General features: G+C 36.8%; 1 protein-coding gene across 1 annotated transcript in view; it reads right to left on the bottom strand.

Annotated features, from left to right (window-relative positions):
- LOC104413344 (MAM and LDL-receptor class A domain-containing protein 2-like) overlaps positions 1–17,791 on the bottom strand; it is a gene marked incomplete at its 3' end in the record, with an annotated part of 60,850 nt that extends 43,059 nt beyond the window's left edge. The window contains exons 1-6 of the mRNA XM_010024306.1: positions 17,629–17,791; positions 13,302–13,439; positions 8,721–8,815; positions 8,481–8,642; positions 5,944–6,037; positions 522–665 (exon numbers count right to left, since the gene is read on the bottom strand). Coding sequence (XP_010022608.1) covers positions 522–665; positions 5,944–6,037; positions 8,481–8,642; positions 8,721–8,815; positions 13,302–13,439; positions 17,629–17,791 — 796 coding nt within the window. The remainder of the gene's footprint in view (positions 1–521; positions 666–5,943; positions 6,038–8,480; positions 8,643–8,720; positions 8,816–13,301; positions 13,440–17,628) is intronic.
- Positions 17,792–20,683: the final 2,892 nt, after the last annotated feature.

Raw genomic sequence — 20,683 nt, 5'->3', positions numbered from 1 at the left:
TCTTCCGAAAATTGTAACTGGACTAATTTTATTGGTTTTAAGAGTAATAAACTATTTCTATGTTGAATGTTTCTCCTCCTCTCCCCTAATTAAAGTTTTAAAGTGAAATTTCTGACTGGGTGCTCAAACATACTAGTAAAACAAGTAAAACTGCCAAGAGTCAAACCTCAAAGAAAACAGGAAAAAAAGCCCACACCCACACAAGGGTTATAGGCTTAGAAAGATTTAATTTCACAAAACTGTTGCATAGTTCTCATATAAAGAATTAAGCGGAGAATAAATCAAGTATTAGTTAGGATTTGTATGGGAATTTTAACATTAAAATCTCTCATGTTTTAGCAGCACATATGTTCACAGTGCATTTACTAAATGGTCAAAGCAAAACTTAATTTAAGTACAAAATACATACAATTACTTCTCATGATTTTGTTCTGTTTCTACATTAGGTCACCATCTTGTCCTCAAAAAGCACCATATTTTTCATGACAGCTGGTAATTGTGCATTAACTTAAATTTCCCACCTTCACTATTGTTGCTCCAATCTTTCAGGAAGGAACAGGAGGCAATCTTGTGCCCGGCTTGCAGTCGTGCCCACATAGCAGGCTCAGCCAGCTGATCTGAATACCAGTCACATAAGCTGAGCTCAAAACTGGAAGTCTGCAGTGCTAAAAGACAAACAATGGCTTAATTTCTTAAGAAGTCATTATTTATGAGACTATTTTCCATTACAAACTTACGTTTATTAAACTAATTGACAGCAATTCTGCCTCTTGGTTACTTCAAAACCATTACTGAGTGTTGTGTAGGATTTCAGGCTGCCACCATTAATGATACTACTTTAAAAAAAATAAATCATTCCTTTAAGAAGGGTGCTTCTTTCAGAGCAATGGAGTGCTATTTATGTTCGCCAGTCATTGCAACCTTCATGAATTCACTTCCATGGAGACAGTTGCCAGGAAACATAAAAATTACATGTCATAACAAGAAATACCTGTTTACTTTTCTAGATGACAGCTACAGAAAAATTACTTCTGAGAGGTTAAACTCAACACCATTTGCATAATATTTGCAACAGAATGCTTCTTTCTAGAACCAAAAATTTCTGAATACATCACCAGATATTTTCAAAAACTTTTTAAGGGCAAATCATACATGTCTAATCTAGTGGCTTTCTACAATGGAGTGACTGCATCAGTGGACAAAGGAAGATATGTGGATTTCATCTACTTGAACTTCTAGGTGGTCTCTGATGTAGTCTCCCTCAACATTCTTACTTCCAATTGGAGAGATATGGATTTGACAGATAGACTGTGAGATAGATAAGGAATTGGATGGATGTTCGTCCAATGGTCTGAACTGTTACAGCCAATGGCTGAACATCCATTTGGAAACCCATAGTGAGCGGTATTCCTCAAGGGTCCGGATGGGGACCAATACTATTAATTATCTTCATTATGACATAGATAGTGGGATTGAGTGCACCCTCAGGAATTTTGCAGATGACACCAAGCTGAGTGGTGCAGTTGATATTCTAGAGGGAAGGGATGGCATCCAAAGGGACCCTGACAGGCTTCACTACTAGGCCCATATAAATTTCATGAAGGTCAGCAAGGCCAAGTTCAAAATCTTGTACCTTGGTCAAGGAAATGCCATTATCAGTGCAGACTGAGGTATTAATTGATCGAGAACAGCCCTGCAGAGAAAGACTTGGGGATGGTGAATAAAAAATTGGATGTGTGTCAGTAAGTTGCACTTGAAGCCCAAAAAGCCAATCACATCCTTGGCTGCATTAAAAGCATAGTCAACAGGTTCTTCACCTCTACTCTGCTCTCATGACACCCCACTTGGCATACTACATCCAGCTCTGAGTAACATAAGAAAAGACATGGACCTATTAGAGCGCATCAGAGGAGAGCCACAAAAATTAGAGGCTGGAGCACCTCCCTTTGAAGAAAAGCTGAAGGAGTTGGGGCTGTTCAGCCTGGAGAAGGCTCCAGGGAGGTGTTGTGGCTTTTCAATACTTAAGGGGAGCCTATAAGAAAGATGGAGAGAGACTTTTTATTAAGGTTCATAGTGACAGGACAATGGGCAATGGTTTTAAACTGAAAGAGGATAGATTTAGATTGCATATGAAGGATTTTTTTTACTGAGAGAGTGGTGAAGCACTGGCACAGGTTGCCCAGAGAAGTTCTGGGTGCCCCATCCCTAGAAGTGCTTGAGCTCAGGTTAGATGAGGCTTTTAGCAACCTAGTGGTCCAGTGGAAGACGTCCTTGCCCACGGCAGGGGAACTGGACTGAGTGATATTTAAGGTCATATCCAACCCAAAAAATTCTGTGATTCTATGATTCTATAAAGTTTGAGATGCCAGGTTGTAGCTGCAAAATCTAATGTAATTAATAATGGCTACAGAACAAAAGTCACAATTTTAAGCAGGATTGCTCTATGATAATGGAAATTGCATTTCTTAATAATATTGCAGGGAAAAGGCAATCATCTGGTTAAAAAAATTTCACTGATGGTATCTCAGAGAAAACATGGAGATTCCCAATTGCACAGATAAAACAATTTTATGCACAGACATCACTGCTTACTGCATCTCAGAGTTACTGTGTTATTCACATTACTGGCATATCAGTGAAATGTCCTGTCCAGTTGATGTTACAAACCTCCCCTTTCTTCCTTGCTCCAGTTTTGCATGAACATGCACACTTTTTGCAAACTATGTGTATTAAGTGAGAAGAGCTCGTGAAAAACTTATTTCCCATTGAAAATGAAAAATTCTAAGATGGTCTAGAAAAGGGCAAATTCTGTCAACATTTGAAAATGCAAATACACTCAGAAGAAATCAAACTCTTCAAGTGCTTTTTAATTATTGAAACGAAGCATTTTGGTTCATCCTGGGGGTTTTTTTGGTTGTTTCTTTATTTTGTTTTAATATAGTTGTAAATATTTCTGAGGTTGTTTGTCTGTTTTTTCAATAATCTCAGCCTCTTGGGACAAAATTCCCATTTTCCAGATCTTAATTCTGCAGTATGTCAGACAAGAGTCAGAGCACTATTTTGTCTCTGCACCTGTAATAAAGGCTATGTCTTTGCATGACTACAATTAACTACGGAATTATGTTTGAGATTTTTTTTCAGTTGAAGTATTCATACTGGATTTTTGTCAAAATTTACACATTGCAAGTAATTCATATATAATTACTCCTGTTTTCAAGAGGGGAAAAAAAAAAAAAAAAAAAGAAAAGCTTTGTAGAGAAGGTATACCACTTTTTCATTACAAGTGACTTAAGGAGGACAAAAACCACATTCTCCTTGCTAGCATTCCACTTTCATGCCTTGGGGATCTTTGCTTTCACCCTTATGGCAAGATCAGAATGACAATCAATGAGGTTCTTCACATATATAATTCATCAGGAGTCAAGATGGAGTTCTGCAGGTCAATCAGACCCTTGAATAAGACTAGCAAGCCTTTGAATAGGTCTACTAAAAGTATAATTAAAGGATATTTTGTGTTACATGTGATTTAGAGCATAACTTTAATATTTTCTATTTGACATCTACCGTATCTTTTTCTTATTTAATAAAAAGCTGTGGTGGTTTTGAGTGATAAATGAAACAATTTGACAGCTGTTGGGAAAATTAAAAACTGTAGAGTATCTTAAATTGCTATACTGAAGGTAGGGTTTTATTTTGCTGGGGAGTTTTTAAATGTATAAACTTTACTGTCCAGCAGAACTGGACAGGACACTGAAGGGTGGCAGTTTGGGAGACAAGGAAGGGAGAGATAGGAAGAAAAAAACTTAAAACTTAATGAAATTACAGTTATAGTTAGCCACCACTGTTTGTATCAAGAAACTCCTGAAAGCAAAAATACTTAAGCAGTTTTATTCATGACCCTAAATGCAGTCATACTAACGAATACAAATGCACAGGTCATTTTTTACATGCATACACTGGCTAAATGAAGGGTATATTAAAAATGCAAATTTTAACTACAAATTTCATGCAATTAAAGTGGTCTTCATTTAAAGTCTTCTTATATATACATTCCATAAGGACTAGAGAAAAAAGATTTCAAATTCAAACAACCATTAAGCTGACCTTTTGCTTTAATTATTGGAAAAAATTCAGTGAAACTCCTCTTTCAGGCATAAAATTAAGATCCTTTGACCCTGTTTTTGTTGCTATGAGCAATTTAAATGCCCCCTAATGAAGCTGACTTTTCCCAATAGGGAGGCACAGCATAAGAACTGGCTCTTATTGGAATATACCTGAGGTACTTAATCATAGAATGGTTTGAGTTGGAAGGAACCATCCCCAAGACTGGGGGATCCAAAACTTCTCTGGGAAACCTGTTTCAGTGCCTCATCACCCTCACAGCAAAGAGCTTCTTCCTACAGTGCAGCAGCTCAATCTGTATGCCATATTACAGTAGCTCAACAGCTGCCATGTATGAGAAGTTTAACACCTAGATTTATAAGTTCTGGTAAGTACACCCTGTTTCTGTTTCAATATTCCCCCCTTCCCCTTTTTTTTACCTTCCAGCTCTTTCAGCTTTATAACTGATTTCCACCACCACCACCCCCACCCCTGCCCCATTTTTTGTTTGCTTTAGAAGCGCTTTGTTTATGAGAAAAATCCTATATATTTGTACAGATGGATTTCTATCCTCCTGCAGGAACTGCTTAGGCAATTATACAGGTTGCTGAAATCTAGCAATGCTTTTATTTTCCATTTTAAACTTGCCCTTTTATCTGCAGAAATCCTCCAAGGAACAGAACGAAGTTGGGAGATTCAAATCTCTGTCCTCTTTTGTCAGCTTCAAATTCATCTTTTTCAAAGAAGGCGTATTGTAAACTTACACTTGTTCACAGACAAGTATGCTCAAAGTTTTAAATTAGCATCCTTGCTCATTTAAGTAGTACTGCTAGAGAACCTCTCCAAAGTAGAAAAGCGAGATAGGCGCCATCATGAAAATAGTTATAAAACATTTGCTTCTATATTTCTTTGAAATAAGTACATATGCCTACCTGAATCATTATGCTGGAGTTTGGTCTGTGATCTGTCTACAACATTAAGTTCAGCACTCTTACATGTTAAAAACCATGTGCATCTATTACCAATAGTTTTTCCTACTGGAGAACCTAGAAAGCTTATTTTAGATCACAGTACACAAAAATAAATCATGTAACCTAGCTTGGTCTGTGTCAAACACTGCATTCCATACTTCAGGTTAAATTTAAGACTGAACCCACAGTGCCTGTGCTAAGACTTCAAAGCAGGAAAACCAAAGAGTTGCTTTAAATCAGGACCTGAGGATGTGATGTGGGTGCCACAGTGCAATCTCCTTGTGTAATACAGAGCAGCAAGCAATCTAATTTATGCTAGGATAGGTAGCACTCCTTTCCCATTAAAACACATTGGGTTGAAAAGAGAAATAGGAAATGTTTTACTAGAGAACCCCTATATGCAGAGATGGTCTGGCTCCAGAGCTGACTAGTCAGACATTGCAGGTCTTGGATATAGCAGAGCAGAATAAAATAGCCCCACTACATGGCTAAATATCAGGGTTTTCACACATTTAGAAAAATACGCACAAGTTCTTTGGGGATCTCCCTAAAGTCAGTTCCATAGCTTCTCCTGAGCTGGCTGAACATAATTTGGACAAAGCCAGCAGATCTTTTTTGCCCACTTAGGCCTTGGTGCTCTCCTGGCTGCAAGAAGCTACATTTATACTGTACCATATTTCTTAAGGCATTTATAGTCATTCTCTGTGTTTAAATGTGATAAGATTAATGATGGTTTAGGGGAATGAAAATGAGTCAGGTAAAAACAGAGTTAATAAAATCTTTGACTGCCAAAAGGTTTTTCTTTGTATTTTCTAATCCAAGTGAAAGACAAAGTAAAATGATCTGAATCTTGAAAAACAGATGTTCTTACCACACTCCAGAGAACAGCCTTCACTGAAAGCGATATCATCAATGGCAACAGTTTCATCTTGTTCCTTGGCCTCCACCATCCCCCAAAAGAAAACCTGCAGAGATGAACAGCAAATCAACAAGAAATGGTATTCATCAGTGTCACAGAAGAAACAAAACCTCCCAAGCTATGCCAGTCTAGTCCATATTTTCTGTTAGAAATATGAGAACTCAAATCAGTCAGCAATTTTGTAGGATTACCATCCTAGCTTGTCAGCACAGATCTATAGTCTAATCATCCAACTTGAGTGAAATAGCATTTAACAGGAAATATCTGAAATCCACAATAATGAATTAAAATCAAAGCAAAAATCACTACAGTTAAGAAATACAAAGGATTTTGTGTTTTATCAAGCCATTATTCCACCAGAGACTGGAAATATGAATTTTCTCAGGTGGTTTGCAGAATTGATCAGAGACCTGAACAAGTTAGAGCAGCAAGCACCATTAGTCAGAAGCTTTTAAAAAAGTTTTTAGCCAAAACATACCTTGAGGAGTATTTGGTCAACTGTTATTCTTCTCTAATGTTACAACAGCTTTCCCCCTGCTCCCCCCCAATTCCCCCAACAAAGTCTTCTAAAGTCACAAATATTTTATATTTCTATCTGGAGGGCAGATTTCCATCTATATTTGTGAATGCAGAAAGTACCACAGTTTTTCTGCACTGGTGGTGAAAGAGACTGGTCAACCACAGTTTTCCAAAACCCAGCCAAATCAGACATACTGAGCTTGCCATGTGTTGAGTAATTAAAGCAGCGGTAATCTTTGCATTTCAAAATTCCCTACTTGTGGAAATTTTTGAAAGCCAAAACTAAATCCCCTATCCCATGGAGATAATCAAACACTTTTTTTTTTTTTTTTTACTTAAGTAGGAAGAGACAAAGGTATTAAATAGGCACCATCAAAATCAGCAAAGAAAATAAGCAGCAGAAGTTGATTTTAATTAAAAATCTCCCTTCAACTGTGCTTGCAAAATTGACAAAAGTATTCAAAGCACCCTATTTCAAAGGAATGTCTACACCTGACAAACCTTATTTTTTCCTATTCATTTTCGTCCATATAAACATTAATCATCAAAATGTTATCTTGAAAAATGCCACAGGCAGCCCTGTGGGCTAAAGAATCTTGTCATATTAAAAGAACAAGTGCAAAGGGCAAGTGAAATGTATTCACTTTTATGACCAACATCTTGCAAATTGTCCCTGAAGGAAAAATAAGCAGCCAAAGAAGAAAGTCTGCTTGGCTTTAGGCTCTTGGTTTGGGGAGGTGCCCAGCCACATTTCTTTAACCAATTCTAATTATTACTGCAGTGAGTTTGACACGTGCTTCTTTAAAGCTATATTGTACCTATCAGTTCACTTTATAGACGCCAAAGGATAACAAGGTTTGCAAACAATAATCTAATTAGAATTTGATCCAGCAATTTAGTGGAAGGCAATACCATATTATATTAACCATTCCCAGACTCACTCAATTTTCTAAACAACATGAAGGATGAAAAAGTAGATCTAGAAGTAAACCATTCCAGTACAATCTCGGATTGCTATACATACATTCATATCGGGTAGAAGTAAGTTATTGACAAGTAATGACATCGATACTTGTATTGATTTAGGTACGGGTATTTCATGACAAACACTCTCAGTCAAGTTTGAACAGGCAAATATTACTTCAAAAATCCAGATGTTGTTGGATGCTTTGACACAATGTTACCTCTGCAAGTCAAGTATTTAGGTTACTCACATGTTTATTGAATGAGGTTGTGCTCTCATGCCTTCAGGTTTGTGCGCTAACTTTTCACAATAACTTCTATAGGAGCAAATGCCTCTGATTTTCTTCTCTCCTCCCCACTTTCCCTCCAGTGTTATGCTTAATAGTGAGTATACATCATCCACAATATTATAGCCCTAAGTTATATTTATTATGCTAATGTTTTATGTAAAGGCACATGTAAAAACATTTAAGTAGACTATGACACTTGCATGTTTTTCCAGCAGCTTTAAGCAAAATAAAACCATAAGCATGTGTTCCCTGACCAAGGTTCAAAGCTACAATGAATAGATAAAGTGCAGCATTTGTCACCTGAAGCATCCCTATAGAACAGTATCTCACTGTATAGAATGGTATTTCCTATCTAACTTAACCTTGAGTTTATTAGTACAGTTAGATTGCATATAAGGGAATACTGTATTGAAAGTAAGGACCCTGAGTACATCACCTCTATTGACAAGTAGATAATTTATGGTGCAGTGAGGTGAGTTGTTTTATTTAATATGCATGCACAGTTTAAGTAAGGTTTGGTATTAGTTTTACCACCACCAAGAGAAAAGAAGCAGCAGTACTTGTTAATGTCAACTATGAACTTCCAAATGGCTTCTCTCCCTTTTACCTCAAGATAATGCTCTCCATTTACAAAATAGTTATGTTTGAGTTATTAAAAACCCCACAATTTATATACCATCTAACAATTGCAATTTACAGTGACCTCAATTTACCAACCTCATACTTTTCAGTGCTACTGATTATGATGGTATTTGCTTTCCACTGATTTTGCAGTTCTCCTGAAACTTGCCAGATACTTGTAATAGTATCTTCAGAGTGCTTTCGAAGCCCCACCATCAATGTTCCATTCATTTCACTGATCCAATAATGAAATGTAATCTAGGACAAAAAAGGTCCGATTATTCCAGGGAAGTACTGTGACAAACAATGAAATAAAAAGACTATGCATTGAAATACCTGGCACAAATGTTCTTCATTAGTTGGAAGGAAAACATTGGTCCTTAAAGTTGCAGAAGAGGATCGCGTTTCAGAGGACAGCGAGAGGAAATAAGCTATTAAAAGGAATAAAAAAAGAAATCTTAGAAGTCTAGAGAAAAGTTATGTGGAATAATACAGTAAAACAAGTGGCTTACATACACATATGAATTAATAACTAAAAAGCCAGTTAGTTTTTCCCAAAAAAAGGTTCATATGACACTTGTAGCCATTTGTGTACCAAGTTTTTGTTCATTTTAAATATTAAGATAGTATTGTTCCACATTTCTGATGAAATGTCAAGTAGGGTTCCAAAACTTTTCGTGTGCTGATGGCTTGACTACTCAATAAGTACAAAATTTTGTGACAAAGACTAACTCAGGAAGCTGATCAAAGGACTTACATTGCAATTACTGAATGGACCACATATTTCATGCCCAGACAACAAACTGTTGTGACAAACAATATAGATTTATTATAACTGTTCAAGTCTCTAGGGAAGTGGTGGAAGATGGGAAAGGAGGCTATGGCGTTATGGTGTTCTGTCCCACAGGAGATGGATCTGGTTTTTGGCTGTTCAGAAAATTGCCTCACTAAAGAGAAGAGGTTGTGACATCCCTGCATACACTTCAAATATAAAGAATTGTCTCCAGAATCTCCTCACAACCATTTAAGATCCATTATCTTTCCATTTACAAAAACAATTCCAAATTAAAGCTTTGCCTTACTTGGAAATGTAACAGCTGAACAAATTAGTGAAATATGCTTGTTACTATGCGTTTTGACTGATTGTGTCTCTTCCTGATAACATTGTTTCAGATCTTCTGAAAGATAGATGGCAACCACCCTATTTTAAGATATCTATATTTTAAGGTATAGAATATTTTAGGATTTCAAATGTTGCTAGTCAAAATTTTTCTCTTCCTGAACATGAAGATTTTGGAGATGTTAGATGTTAAAGGATGCAAGGGGGGAAATAAGATAAATCATAAACAAAGGCTTAACCTGGGGTTTTGTGTTTTCTTGATTTTTTTCTTTTTTTTTTTAAACTGGTGCCTTCTGACATGACATGATTATGTAAGTGAAAGCAGAAAAATGAAAGAGAAAAAAAAGTTAAGTTGGGCTGAAGGAATAATAATAGTAATAATAAAGTCCTAAAAGTAAAGATTACTACAGAAACCAAGTATCAGAGGACATGTAAGAACGTCTGAATACTTCATTTATAAAACTGCCCACCCTGACCTCTCATCCTTGCATACAACTGGGAAGTCACTGACAAAGGACCATAAAACTAGTTCACTGCTGGACCCCGTTGAGCCATCTCCCACAGAAGAGCATTCTGCAGCCTGCTACCAGAGCAGCAATCATGCTTCTACTAGGTTTTAGGCCTTTCATGTCTGTTCATGCAACATTTTCAGAGCCTGCCAGCTGCAAGGATATTCTTCCTACCCACAACAGATGGCTTGGTACTCCCTGACTCTATGTGTTTCAGTGGGTTCCAACTTTCATAAATATTGAACTTTTCTTCTTTTAGTTCCCTAAAGATAAATGTATAAAATTCAAACAAGGTCAGATTACACCTGCCATAGGAATTTGAAGTTTTATATAGATGGCACAGAGATAGTAGCAATGATTTTAAATCAAACCTCTGCACAGATACTAATTGAAAGCTGTTACGTTTTGGTTTATGTTTTGTTTGGTTTTGTTATGGTTTGTTTTAACTGGTTTTTAAAACCATTAGTCTGTTCAACTACGTTTTCAGCTAAAATAAAAACCATGAGTAGAGACAGAGCTAAACAATCATGTTGGGTTTGAGTAAATGATTACATAAATCAAAGGATTTACATCTGCTGAGCGATCTTTGCTCTTGTGCTTATGTGTGTGTATTATCCTGAGGGCAGGAACTCTTCCTTTTAATACTCTGCACAGAGTATGCTCTGCTCAGTTGTCACCGTACAATATAATTTGTTTTTAAGCAGGAACCAACATAAAACTGATTACAGAGTTTGTTGAGTCACCAGCAGTGGGAAAACTTGAATAGCTGCCATAAGAACATAAATATTTCTTAGGTGGTTAGAACCAGCATTCAGAAAAAGAAAGTACAGCTTAGCCATTCTCCAAGTAGAAAAACAAAATACCCAAATACATTTAAATCTCCTGTGCAATTCAGTTCACTATCTGAGTACACAGCCTCTTGTAAAGCTGAATAGATACAAGTGTTCAAGCCTTCTGTTGACTGACCAAAATAACTTGGATTAATATGGCTACCACACAATTCAGACCTGGAAGATACAATGGTGACTGAGTTCCCAAAACGAGTTAATGGGAAAAAACAGGTGACTGAGCTTTTTGCTTCCTCTGTAACAAACACTTGAAGTTGGTTTTGCTGGCTTTGGGTGTCTGCATAAGTTAAATTTTCCCCTCCCTACCAGTTCTTTGCAAGATAAGGGTAACCTTTTTCATTGTTTATAAACAAGAATATCTTTCAGGTCTTTGCAACATTCTGATGTGGTGTATACTACCAACCGAACAGAAATCCTAGAAACTACTGCTACAGCAAGACTGTTGCCTAGTTAACTAATTTGATTCTACCCAAGAGTTTGCTGTATTTTTATTCCACAGTATTTGTCTCTTATCTGCTACTTGATGAGAACAGCTGTTATTATTTTAAAGATACTGTTTCACATCTTACATACTTTAAATAAAGCTTGTGCTTATGAAAAGGGTTTGGTAGTTACTCAAATTTGTACGCTAGTATCATTTTAAATCAACATTTATTTAAAAGCAACCTTATTTTCCACAGCAAGGTACACACAACAGGATGTGCTCAAGTGCTATATGCAAGCAAGAAATTAAGTTAGAAGGACGTTGCATAGATAAAGTTTCCTAATTATACACCATCATGAAAATTGTCAGCTGTGGAATGAGAACTTGCAGGGAAACAGAGTGAGGTTTTCTGTTGATTTTTTCTATATTTTTTTTCTTTAAAATTCTGTGCTATTTTAATTTTTCTGATTTATAAGCAAGTTTTCCACTTCTAAACCAGCAATTTACATTAATCATTATATGGAACTTCTGTTTGGTAGCTTATGCAATGTATAGGAGGTGTTGCTTGCTTCAAACAGTAGAGACTTCCACACTCCCAGATAATCACAGATTGGGAATGAGATGAAAAATACCTAGGCTAATCAGTCTCATGACACCGCTTTCATCCACATAAGCTTATATTCTTGTACACTCCCCAACACCACATGCCTGCCTTCAGGTGCTTGCCCTCCTATTGTAGCACTCCTTGGACACAGGAGAGGTGAATGTGAGTGTGTAGAGATAAAGAGAATAATGGAAAACATGGAGAATAATATTAAATAATTTTGTGAGAATATTTCAACAAGCTCACATCTCTAGTGCGATATTAAATGTGTTCATCAAATTCTCTCTTTTCTTGCTTTCTTGTAAATAAGCCTTCTAACAGCTTTGGAAAGCAGGAGAATGTTTATTGCAGCTAAAATATTGGGTCAAGTTAGCTAAAAAGTTATAAAGAGAATCATGCTTACAAAAGGAAGAAAACAGGTTTTGGAAAGTAGGGTTAAACTTGGCAGTTGGACAAGTATAAGGGACATAGTTTGTCTGAGTACAGCGTGTCCTGGTTTTGGCTGGGATAGAGTTAATTTCTTCCTAGTAGCTGGTGTTTTGGCTTTAGTCTGAGAACAGTGCTGATAACACACAGATTTTTCAGTTGTTGTGAAGTAACGCTAACCCTGATCAAGGACATTTCAGTCTCATGCTCTGCCATTGAGGAGGGGCACAAGAAGCTGAGGCGAAGCAGAGGCAGGACACCTGACCCAAACTAGCCAAAAGGGTATTCCATACCACAGCATGTCATGCCCAATATATAAACTAGGGGGAGTTACCCAGAAGGCACCAGGCTGGGTATCAGTCAGTGGGTGGTGAGCAAGCAACTGTGTGGTACTTAGTTGCCAGCTGGGTTTAAACCACAACACAGGGACAATTAATTACTTAGCTGAGTGTCTTTGATGGAAAGTGGAACTGTAATAAGATTTAGAGAGGAGCTAGCTCAAAAGAGGCTGAATCAAAGCTCTTCCCATCCACAGATACAAAGTAATTTTCTCTCAAAGTATTTGGAGCAGTAATATTAGCCACAGGTAAAGATACACACACTTGGATTCACCAATCCAAAAAGAGATGAAAGCAAGTCTCAAAATGGGGACCCAATACTAACTTCTAAACTTTCCAATCATCAAGACTGAAATTATCACCCAATATCTCCCAAACAATCAAAGGTCACTCAGGTAGATAAACATGAATCTTGATGACCAATTACTTGCTCCTCCATGATTTCAAAAGTTGTTTTCTGGAATATCATCTTTTTTTTCTAGAATTCTGGGTTATCATAATTACGATCACCTAAAAATCTGGACACAAGTGCTCAGAAAACATGCAGCAGAATACAAGTAAACTATCAAGAAATTAATAAATAAACAATAGAGAATTACATAATTTGTAAAAGCCCATGGTTCCTTCAAAGGACATGAGGATTCTTACCGCTGTCATTCCCATTGTGGTCAGAGTATGGTGGTCCCATGCTAGAGAGGCCATTTCTTCTTATCCATCCAGGCTGTAAGTTCAATTCAGGAAGAGCTTTGCATAGATCAGTTTCAAAGTCACACTTATAGGAGGAACCTGAATGGAAACAATACAAGCAAACAATCAAAACCCCAAAAACAGAAGCAAAGGGGTATGTTCTCACCATCACTTGCTATTTAATTAGCAGGCAGAAGCACTCCAAACAGCTTCCTAAAAAAGTGTAACAGCAGAAATTTTAAATCACGAAAAAGAGAAATAGGGCAGCAGAAGAGTGGCAAGAGAATGAATAATGAAAAACAAACAAACAAACAAAAAAACATCCACCAAAAAACACCAAAACCAAACCACCCACCCCCAGAACAAAACACCAAGTGCCCCCAGCCCAAGCCAAACCAAACACAAACCAGTCTGTTTGTATTATATCCCCATAACATACACTTTTTTTTTTTACAAATACATATATAGCTACCTACTTGAACGAAATTCGCTAAGCTAGCATAGCTTATATGCAGAGACTGTTCTTAAAATATACTGCCGGTATTGGCTAAATAATTTCAGTATGTCCTCTGTTTACCCAGGGTTCTTGCACAGAAAAATAAAGACTTGACACCAGGAAATAACTAGCAAAAACAACTGAATAAAAGAACAGAAATTTCTGCTAATTCCAGTACTGTTTATTTCACCATCTTGCAACATGCATTTTTAGGAACATGGAATATAAGCCCAATTCCAGTCACCCCCCCACCAAGGGCCTCATAAGAGAAAGGCTAGGCTTTCATCAGCTGACATACACCAATGTTTACCAGTGCTCATTGTCTTTACAAAGCTGCTGCATTAAAGCAGAAACCACATTGTTCAGAGTGGAGCTGAAACAAGTCCTCAGAATGACATAGGCTCGCCCTTTGCTTTTCCTCTGACTTTATTTCTGCCAGTGCACATAACATAGTGGGGAAGAACTGCTTCTCTCCCTTGCACATTTCCCTGTAGGGCAGCATATGTTAGAAAAAAGAGGCAGAACATGTTTTTCTGGCACAGGATCCAGTTTGTTGTACTTCTTCATGCAGGGAATTTGAGGCAGGTATGGAACCTGATAAAGAATTGCTTACTGGGAGAGAGAGAGATGTTTGTTTCTGCTCTGGTGTCAGACAGCCCTTTTTGCATCACATCCAAGCCGAATGAAAGACCTTACATGTGCCTAAGAGGCTAGACCGCCCCATTCCTTGAACGTCTAAGCAGAAACAACTTCATCCAAGAATAGCTAGTATGTGGGATTGTCTCCACATTTCACATGTTGCGTGGAAACTTTTGGTTCACCTGCATTTTCTCTTACACAGCAGAGGAGGATGGGTTAAGACTGCTTTTTAATCTGGATTCTGAATGAGACATGACATGAGAGCTACAATACCTTCATGCTCCTCTCAAATTGGTGCTCACTCTGGGCCCCTGCTAATGCTTTTTACCTATTCTATATTATCACAGTTCACTAATCATTTTAAATAAAGTTGCTACTGCAGCATTTATAGTCACAGTATATGATGTTCAATTTCATGGCTTTCATATTCACATCAACTTACTGGAACAATTTACTATAAGGTGAGAGAGGAAAAAGCAGATATAATTCACATAACCATTCCAGCCTCAAGTTAATGTGCAGATAGGCTGGTTCATCAATCAACTATTTATTGCTGGTTTTATTTCTTAGCTTTTTAAGTGGCTGAAAAGCATGTAATTTTTTCATCAAAAGCAAACACGCAGCTGAGGTGTATCTGCTTCACATAACATGAAATGCACTAGATCAGGTTCAAAATTTCCTCAGCAATTTTCTCATAGCTGGAAAACATTAAAATCAGTATTTACAAATAGCAAAAACAATACCTTTTCAAATTAAAAACAAAACAAAACAAAAAACAACCAAACCTGAACTTCTTGATCATTCATTACTTTCCAAGGCAACATTCATTTTCACAGAAAACATAACTTGAAAGCAAACCACTGTAAATTTGCTGGAAGATAGATTTACAAAGACAAAGTCACTGCTTAGAGAACAAGAGGCCAGAAGGAAGAAATGTGTGGGATGTTCTAGATATTTTTTGCAGAACTTCCTGTGAAGAAAACAAAGATGTAAAATAACCACTATGGAAAAATTCCAAGTCTCTCAGAAACAGACTACAGTTTAAGGTTCTATTTCAAGTGCATATGCATATAAAATCTCACCTTGGGATATTCTAAGAGCAAAATATTTTTAAGAGTACTTAGTTATCATTCGTCCCTGGTGAATATTTTGCAATGGTACTTCAGCTATAACAGTTACTGTAGGGCTTATTTTTCTTTTCTAATGTTTTGGCAAAGCACAAGCCAACCACATCTGAAGTCCAAAATGACAATAAAAACACACCCTTTGAAATTTCAACTTGATATATTCTCAGTGCAGAAACTTTCTTAAACCAGAGTAGTGCTCAGAGAAAACAACAGGGACCTGTCATGAACATGAGATTGGAGAGCTGAAACCCAAGTAGAAAAATAGTTTTGCAATAATCCCAGATCAGAAGAGTGGGTGGTAGCAGGATGAATCTTCAATTTGACACCCTGATCTGTATCTTTACGTCTGACAGACAGCTTATCTCCTGGTGTAACCCAGAGCATTACCCAAGCAGTCCCAGCATCCACAGCCTGTCACTCAGAGCCTAGCTGCATACCTCATGTTTATCCATACTTCAAATAAAACATTATTTGGTATTTAGGTCTTTCACAGAGCTCATAGGCTTATTTCTCTAAACTAGTCTTTGAAGCAAGATTTAATTTTCATACTTCTATAAAAGCATTTATCTACAGCAGTATTCTCTCAATAAACAAGTGTAAAAAGACTCCACAAAAATTAATGAAAGAATGTATCTCTTGCTGCATATTCTGCAATCATGACAGAAAGTGCTGCCTGGAGAAATGCTCTTTCTAGCAAAATCAAAACCAATCACAATGAGGATTTCAAGGCTATGCAGTGAAACAGCATAACCATCTCTTGTGGAATTAATAAAAATACACTTTAATCTGAGACATATTAGTCACACATCAAGGCATTCAACAGGTGTAATTTCCAGCCATTGGCATTTAATACATTTAAGTACAGCACAAGAAAGTTATAAGGTGTACTGATATCCAATACAGTTTTTTAAATTTATTTTTGTCCCTTTGCAAATAGGACAAGTATCCTAGAGTTGACTCTAGACTCCTGTTCCAAACATGTCTGCATCATATTTGGATAAAACAGAGAATCAGATGAAAAATACATGTACCTGGGCACGCAACTGTAATTTGAGGAACCTGGATTTGAGTTATTGCTCTTCCTCACAGATTTCAGCTGAATTCAGCGATCACTAACATGCTCTAATTAGCATTTTTCAGTGTGCACAAATGCACTCAGGCTCACCTAAAGACAACCTTCTTTAAATTTAAAGCCAAACCTTAAAGCCACCCCCAAATATAGTAGCTTCTTCTGTCGCACGGTGAGTGGAACAACTTAGACAAGTTTTTAGTTAAAATTAGAATTTTTGAGAACTCTCTTCACTCCAGAACAAAGATCTTCAAAGAGCAGGACTATTTTATGCATTGTAAAAAATAATTTTCAGCATCATTTTATGTTACAGTATTCTGGAAAAAGTAGATTTCTGATGCAAATTTACTCAGACACTAGCAGTTAAAATTCACTCTCATTGCTGAGACCTTTCCTTTAAGGGAAACATCAACAACTGTATTCATAGCTTCTGAATGTGACAAAGTTCAAACTGGGATTATCAGTTCAGGAATTGAAGAATTTTTTCCCCTCCAATCTAGACTGAAAAAAAAATTTTTTGCTGTTGTTGCTTATACTTCGATCTACGCACTGTGGATGAAGCCTGAGTTTCAGCAAAAAATTTTACCACAAATTAAGGAAAAAAAGGTAATACTCATTAAATCTCCATTGAACTTATGTGGACAAGTATGAGGAAACACTTTACTATGCCCCATCCATATGAAGATTTATAAAACTGTTGCTCTGTATAGAGATTCAAATTAAGGGGGGGGGGGGGGGAGAAAAAAAAACAGAGAGATTTTTTTAGGAATGAATGTGCTTAAAAAAAAAAAAAAAAAAAACAAAAAAAACCACCAAGCAAATGACAAGGCGGGAAGGATAAAAAAGAAAAAAAGAAAAAAAAAGAGAAAGAATCTACAAACACTTTTGTAACATTAAAAAATTAAATCCATTGCTAGTTCTCATATCTCACTTATAACGAAGCCCACTGAGACTTACCTGGTTTCTCATCACTGCTGTCTCCACACTGGTTGTTGAAAACACACAGTTCCACAGATGGAGCAGAGGAGCCATTATCACGCTGGCATTCACTTCCAGTAGATGACTGAGTATCTGTCAGAGCAAAGCAATATAATGCATAGAAAAATACGAATCTGTTCATGAGCTATGTTACTATCCAAGCCTTCACTTGGAAAAGAATTACTTTAACAGTCTAGTATTGATCATGAAGAGTCTTTTAAAAAGCTGTGTTTATACACATCTCTCTGAAAGACAGTTTTAGAACCTCACTTTCCAAATCTGCAGCTTATGCGAAATACGGCTTACACAAAGCAGTGACTTTCAAGCCAGTGTGTTCTTGGATAATATTTAACTGACTTATAACATTGTTTTATGACTAAAATTTTTGGTGTATGCTATGCAAGTCAACTGTATATCATTAACTTACCGATGGGATTTATTGCCTGATCGTCTGCAAATAGATAAGAAAACAACAGGAAACTAGAGCAGAATTACAAAGTGACCAACGCTCATAAAGATATCTCTTTTCTCATAGGGATTTAGCAAATGCTTACAAAACTTTGAAAAGTTTGCACATCAAATGAAGAAAACAGCTGAGAAATTCAAAGTTGTTTTTTTATCAAAGGGATTGTAAGTGACTGATCTAGGGAGTTTGAATTTTCAGAGCCTGTAGCCATATGATGCTGATAATTGAAAGTGGTATCTATTTACTTGGCCTACAACTATAAATAACGACTGAATTAGAGTACCCAGTTGTTAATGAAATAATATCTGCAACCACAATTTACATAGATACATGAAAGGACTGGCTATTAATGATTACTTTTCAAATTACTAGACTCCTTTATTTCCTGGGGGAAAAAAAAAAAACAAACCAAAAATAAAACCAAAGAAACCCACAACATATTGTGTGATACTACTAGGGTTTCCCAAGCTCAGGAAAGCTTGGAGTCAGGGGGTGGGAAGAGAGATACCTAGATACCTAGGTATCTGAATTCTTATGAACAGTGATCAGTAAGAGCACATAAACAAGCACAGTTGAAATAATGATTTTCCATACATTCCAAGAACCCATCATTAGCGGAAAACTTCCATCAATACCAACCCAAATATATTACCCTGCCAACACAGTCAGTCTCTGTCCAGGTTTATTTATAAATCCTACCCACCAATCCCCCCTTAATTTGTATAATAATGACTAGTTCTGAAATAATACATCTAGGTGTGTAGTAAGGTGCGCAGTAGTTTCTTATTATTATTAAACTGGCAAGAAGATTTTCATTGTGCTAATAGATTTATAGTGCATGATATGGTAAGACAATCAGGGCTCACCCAGTAGAGGTGGGCACTACTAAAACATCCTCTTACAAAAAAAACCCTCCATCAGTACAAGAGACAGAAGTCAGCACACTGATTTGTAATCCCTTTGATAAAAAAATCAATTTAGAATTTCTCAACTGTGTTTCACTGAAACACACCAGTTCTGACAAAGCTTTTACGTGGATGAATTGAGTATCTCTAAATTGAGGAGGAGGAGTGGGGAAGAGATACCTAGCCAGTCAAAAATGTCAGCCTTGTGAGAGATTGGATCAGTTTGCTTCATTCAGTCTAGCAACACAAGAAAACAGCAAAATGATATTAATGAAGTACCTTAATAGTTCCAAAACCCAGGGGAAGAAGTCATAGTAGAAAAAGGAACAGATGATTGAGAAAGTTAAAGAGCTGTGTTAGCCCAAAGGAAATGACTGCAAAAACCAGACAAAAATAGGCTGACAATAATGTAAGCCTGGCACTCCTTTAATGGTAATAATGGGATGAAAAAAAGTCTAACTACTTTTGTGACAAAGTTGCATTACTTTACTAAAAGGATCATATAGTTGCCCAAGTGGCAGCTTCTAATATGTAACTGATGCCAGCAGCTCCAGAGATTTCTTCACCTGCAAGTTCCCAAGATCAGATATCTGTAATACACAAAGCATTGCATCTACCTCCAATTTGCCCATTAGCCCCAGTGAGCAGAATTAAGACAAGGTGCTGACAAGGACCCACAGTGCTGTAGTATCCACAAACAGACAACCTATGCCTGGAAGCATATCCACCATTGCAGTTCCATATTTTATAAGGTAAGAAACCTCTTGTCAGGGTACAGAGACTGCTACTCCAACATTGCCTAAGGCTTGCAGTCCAAGGTCTGATGCAACTTCCTATTATCTCCAGCACCAGAGGCAGATAAACGTTTATTGTATGAAGGTTTCACTTCTGCCTAGAAAGCTTTTTCCAGCTCATTTGATTCAACTCCATCCTTTTCACCACCATCGTGCTATGGTCGTCATTTTAACACGTTATCCTTAGGCCATAGACCTGATTGAAAAACTTCCTGAAGAAAAGCAGAGCTGCTAATAAATTAATTAAGAGTTCATTGATATATATATATATATGTATATCTCAGAGTTCATCAAGAATGCATACCGCTGAATTGTTTACTTCCCTTCTGTAAGTGTAGCTTAGATTAGAAGTTTATACAAAAAAACCCTACTATTCCATATAACATTATATTACTACATTTGTAAAGGCTTAACTATTTCGTGCTATTCAGCTGCTTTGTTTTCCAATCTATTTTCTCCAACATACAATATTTCTTCTTATTCTTTTTCCCTAAATCTTCTAAAACTCCTTCTCACACTGTTGTACTTCACAATGACAGCATTTCCCAGTCTTTCAGCTTTCTCCCATTTCATTAAAACCACTGCTGCAACATTCTAAGTTGTTTTCCTGCTCTGCCTATAGTATAAATTTGTATGCAAGCTCTGTAAGAGGGTAATTTTTAACAGAAACTGGCACCCATTTCTATTATGCTCTAAAACATTAATAAGGAAAAATTGCATAACCAAAAAAAAAAAAAAATCAGGATCACCACAAGATCTGTTATGAGTGGAAATAGATGAAAAATTCTTCAAATACTCAAAAAGCATTTAGGGTGTTATCCAAAGATTTTTAGCAAGGGGGGGGGGGGGGAAAACAAAACAAAAAAAAA

The sequence above is a fragment of the Nestor notabilis genome, unplaced genomic scaffold, assembly GCF_000696875.1.
Source record: "Nestor notabilis isolate BGI_N333 unplaced genomic scaffold, ASM69687v1 scaffold461, whole genome shotgun sequence".
Lineage (NCBI taxonomy): Eukaryota > Metazoa > Chordata > Aves > Psittaciformes > Psittacidae > Nestor > Nestor notabilis.
The sequence above is the reverse complement of the archived record's forward strand: the minus strand, read 5'-3'. Positions and strand labels throughout refer to the sequence as shown.